The 4,924-nt window shown below is 33.6% G+C and overlaps 1 protein-coding gene across 1 annotated transcript; it reads right to left on the bottom strand.

Moving 5' to 3' along the window:
- Positions 1-3,698: 3,698 nt before the first annotated feature.
- On the bottom strand, positions 3,699-4,317 carry LOC108977399 (neuropeptides capa receptor-like). The gene is made up of 3 exons (XM_018947066.1): positions 4,143-4,317; positions 3,754-3,825; positions 3,699-3,712 (listed from the first exon to the last, which is right to left on the bottom strand). Exons 1-3 carry the CDS (start codon positions 4,276-4,278, stop codon positions 3,699-3,701), a joined length of 222 nt encoding a protein of 73 aa, XP_018802611.1. The 5' UTR covers positions 4,279-4,317.
- Positions 4,318-4,924: the final 607 nt, after the last annotated feature.

The raw sequence follows: 4,924 nt of genomic DNA, 5'->3' as shown, positions 1-4,924 counted from the left end.
CGTGTGATTGCAAAGTTACTGTGCAAGTGAATAAGGCATTTCAATTTCACAAATCTAATTCCTTACAGCGTAGCTTAACGCTCGCCAAATTACAAAAAGATTTTCACAGTAGGCAATTATTTATTGAAAATTTGAAACGAATGAGGGCCACAAAATGAAATTCGAAGTGGTAATGTGCACCTCCAACTACCTGACATTTCGTCTGCTAATGGCTAATAGCTGTTGTTGTTGTTTTCCTACAATGTTTGSTCGTTAAGTTCGCACAGCTGCTGCGCTCTAACTGTTTTGTGCAATTAGTAGAGTTTATACTTTTGTTATAACTTATATGGATTGGTTGAATCCACTTAGGACTAGTGGTGCAATAAAGTACATTTAAAAAGTAAGAGTTCTGGTGATAAAATGAATTCATACACGTAAATGGTAATTAGTACTTCACAATKTATAGCTTTCCAGTGAAGCTTTTGCATCTATTGTCGCCAAAGAAATCTACAAATTCTACGGCAATATTTCACTTATTAAGTCTATTTTTCTCACTCTCTCAAATATATATGTGTAATATTTGGCTCTTTAGCTATGTCTGTATATCATAGGAGTGTGCTCAAGATATTGCAGACAAATTTCGTTGGATAGAAAAAACTAGAGATAGCATGGAGTTTAATACTGATTGCATAAATTTAGTCTAACTCTAAGGGGGCGGGATGTTTATTTTTGTTCATCAGCGCTTTTATTTATTCTCACTGAATTCGTTTGAAGATTATTTCCTCAAAAGAAACGCTTTTGTTTCGGTGTGGCTCCGTGATATATTCAGGCAATTTACGCAAACATATGTATGTGCGGCTTTTGAGCAGTGCTTGTAGATAAACAAAAAGCGCTAGCACGATAATTTACAAAACACATCGTTCAGCTGGCTATTTACAAGTACGAGTATATGAGCAAATCTATTCATTGAATGTAAAACAGAACGGAGTAAATTCATTCAAGAATTTGTTGCGAACATACACAGTTACACACATACTGACATGTACATACATACATATCTTTATGTAAGCATACTTGTAGGCATACATACACATGCATAACTCAATGGGTCTTTATATTCAACATTCGAAGAAAAGTATTACAAAAGGCATGTTTTGTCGAAATGGAATTGTGCTCGCAGAAGAAAGAGAAATTAAAGAACAGCACAACGGATGAGAACACAGCAATGACTTCGAATGGGTTCCAATGCCAGAGGCTTGCAAATAAGTTTCTTAGAGTGCATAAATGAATAGTAATTCGGATTTGATTTGATTGGATTACTTAGTTCCGTTGCTGGTATTTGCGGAGGAATTTCAAAATTTTTATTTTTAGAATTCTGGGGAAATCCACTCACCGGGAGACTTCTTTAGTTTAGTACCACAGCATGTTCAAAAGGTTTGCATACTTAAATCGGATATTCAATACCGGATCAGCTCTTATATATATATGACAAAATGTTTTAAATTTTAAGAAGATTTCACATTTCCTTAATTTTACTTGCACACAGGTCTACTATAATATAAAGTACATGCATGTGTCCATAAGTATAGCATACATTCGCATATTACTTAGGTGTACCTATCGTGTATGAATGGTATATCTAAACAAGTGTGTCTACTACACAAAGCTCTTCTCTGTCTATGAACCACAAACAGGACGGCGGTTGATACCAAAATATTTCTGTAAAACTTTGAGACTTTATAGTTTTTGTCTGCAGTTTCAATTTGGGTCTAGTTGAACGAAAAAAAAGACAATATATAAATATGTGGTACTTTTATATACATAAGTATGTACGTATGTAAACACGCTAACATACATTCACGCGAAAAATTTTGTCCGCGGCATTTAAAGAAGCAAATAAACAGAATAAGCAAGGAAAAAGTCGGTTAAAGTTTAAAAGAAGATGGGTCGATGTAAGTTAGGGATAAACGGAGTATTAGAAACTCTCGGTAGCTCCCAAATTTTCAATAGTAGGGATTGCTAAAACATGCCAAAGCATTTCGCTTATTATGCTATGATCCAGCCTAGCTTGGGTTAAGCTAGGAATCTCACATAGATAGATATTTGTGCTTTGTGTTACAAAGAAAACTCCTTAAGTGCACAACCTGGTGGAGCCTGCTCAGCTCACCACAAATTTGTTAAGGCGGTTAATTACAACCTCAGCTACTGGCTACGCTCTACAAAGGTGTGTCGATTTAATCTCACGCTAGCAAAACAAAGTGACAAGATGACTTCAACTTGCCTTCCTTTACACAACTTTGGAAAAGAGCGCCTGACGCGTCTGAGAGCGGCTTAGAGACGATGTATTGGTTTGAAAGCAATAAACTTTATTTGGTACAGATCACCAGATAGAAGACTAAATCTCTTACCCTCTCTCTTACTTTCGATCCATCCGTGGAAAAGCCTAATTTTAATTTGACAACATTGAAAAATATGTATGATCGATAGTTTAGATATTCTGAAATATTTCTTGTAAAGAATTTTTCAAAATTCAAATTATTTCACAAGTTAAAGCAGTTTTAGTGTCATGTCAACTGGACTGGTGTAAGCTGTGGACGAAATTTTCTATAAAACAAGTTTTTCTCGAAAATAATTTTTTTGGTGCTTATAATATATTTCATACCAAAATTATCGCACGAATATTCTTTCAATATCGCTTTGTCATATGAAAGAATTAAAAACGAAAAATTGAAGTATGTATTATTTAAGAAAAAAGAAATAAAAATAAATTTAGTTTTGAGTAGCCGCCATTTTATCAAAAAATTTTTTTTCAGTTTTGCATTAAATCAAATTTTTATTGTCTTATTAAATTCTAAAAGCCGGTTGAAGTYGGTTTGCAATATTTCTCGAGAACTAYTCAACTGCCATTCATGAAATTTTACACTGGTCTGTGAGATACAATTCTTAAAGGCTTGGGAGAAGAATTGTTTTCGACTCAAATTGTTTGAAAAAAAAAAAAACAATTGATCAAGTTTTTTTCTTTTGTCCATTTTCTAAGTTAACGTTTTAACTAAAACACGTATTTTTTCACTTTATATGATCCTRTAAGTAGTTATCCTGCCAAAGCGGGCGCATCTTTTTTCCGAGGGGTCACCGCAAATTTCGTCACAATGACCGAGTTWAAGATAATTTTTTCTACAAATTCTAAAGATTAAAATCAACAAAGATAGTGTATGTTTGTCGCAATAAAAAATTCTAATAAAATAAGCTGTTTTTATCCGATGCAACTCATTTAACATTTTCAAGATAATAAAGTCAATAAGTATCAATCAAGAATTCATTGCTGTCTTATTTTTAGGTGATCACTAACGTGAATTTACTCTATATGGTTGGTTCTTAGTCGAACTACCCCAACTCCAATTTTTGTTCTTCTAGCAAACCTTATATATAATATAAATAAACAAATAGCTTGGAAACTGTTACCAAAAATAGTTTTTTGTGTTTTTATTTTGTTTTTTTTTATCAATTTCCACAAAATTCGGGCCTCTAGTATGGATTACCCCTTAACCTTCAAGCCGCCTTACAAAAMTCAGTAAACATTTTTAAGCCATTTTGTTTAATGGTGGCATTATAATTTTTGCCCGCAGCCATATAGCGAAGTTAAATAATCGCTTTACCTCCCATACCTTACAGCACTATGAGCTTTCTTCATTTCATTATAATTTTAATAGAATGTTTCTTTAATTGTTACCCTCTGGATGAATTGTGAAAATAAGGTAAAGGAATTTGACTTACCCAACATGCGTATAATGGCTTTGCGTGTCTGCTGATGTCGAGATTCCTGGTGCATAGAGCCCTGTTGAACGCCTGCAGAAAGGAAAGAAATAAAAACAAGGGTTAATATACCGTTAAGGTGCTTCTAAGGTGGGACATGATTTGATACAGTTTTATCCTCACAATAGTGTGGCCCTAAGCAAATCTAAAGGTTTGAGCAATAATAGAGTTAAATCACTGACCGGGCATAAAAAAGAAATGTAAATATAAATATTGGCAGCTAGGGTACTGCCCATGCTTATCCTAGCACAACATCTTCTTTATAAGCTCATCAAGTAAGCCTTCCTTACGATGTAACGTGCATACAGGCTTCAASTCTATCAAATTATAATACCGAAACGCTTACTCACCCAACTGCAGTGTCGTGCTGAAACGTATCTGTGCGCCCATCTTGCCATACAAGATGATTATCAGCAGCATCGGTATGACGAAGAAGAAGCAAAACGAGATATCGAACAGTGGAAACTCTTCAGGGTAGTGCGACATTCTGCAGAACGCGGACTCCGGTATTGTCGTCTCAGATGCTCGAAGCAAAAAAAGGAAAGCAAAAAGTTTTAATTATATTATAATTATGTTGAAAGTTAAATGCCCAAAATACTATATTTTCGAAATGGAATTGAAATTCTCCAATTAACCATAAAACGGCTTAATATAAACTGGTGCAAATATTTATGGAATGCCGTGACTATCAGTGTGATGTAGTTTTCCAACATTTTTCACGCACAAATAAATTATATGCTTACTTAAGGGATAATTCATGTATTGAATGTCCGTCAGCACTACAAGCTGAGAATCCAAAGAAGCTTCAAAAAATCGATTTTTTTTAGGATCTTTTGAGAGGAAAAGAAATATTTGATTAAAGGGTTCATATTTATATATTTTAGCATCATTCACAAATACAAAATCTTTGATAATCTGCCTTTGGGAAGCAATTACTGATGCATCTCGCATGTATATTTGTCGGATGGCAGGTCGCAATTTCTATCGGAAACAAAAAATTCAAAGAGATTCATATTTCTTAATAATTTATCTTCTAGTTAAACTAAAAAAAAATTCTAAAAAAGAGTGCAAAATTTTACACATTTTTAAAAATTGAAAAAAGTGGTTTTTGACCAAAAAAATTTGTTTTTAA

The sequence above is a fragment of the Bactrocera latifrons genome, unplaced genomic scaffold, assembly GCF_001853355.1.
Source record: "Bactrocera latifrons isolate USDA-ARS-PBARC rearing strain unplaced genomic scaffold, ASM185335v1 scaffold_888, whole genome shotgun sequence".
Lineage (NCBI taxonomy): Eukaryota > Metazoa > Arthropoda > Insecta > Diptera > Tephritidae > Bactrocera > Bactrocera latifrons.
Note: the sequence above shows the minus strand (reverse complement) of the source record. Positions and strands in the feature narration are given on the sequence as shown.

What these genes read in the sequence shown, in the direction of transcription:
- LOC108977399 (XM_018947066.1), bottom strand. Translation starts at nt 4,278, where the DNA reads ATGTCGCACTACCCTGAAGAGTTTCCACTGTTCGATATCTCGTTTTGC. An exon ending in CAGCACGACACTGCAGTTGG is followed by an intron (nt 3,826 to 4,142) that starts GTGAGTAAGCGT and finishes TCCTTTCTGCAG; the next exon opens with GCGTTCAACAGGGCTCTATG.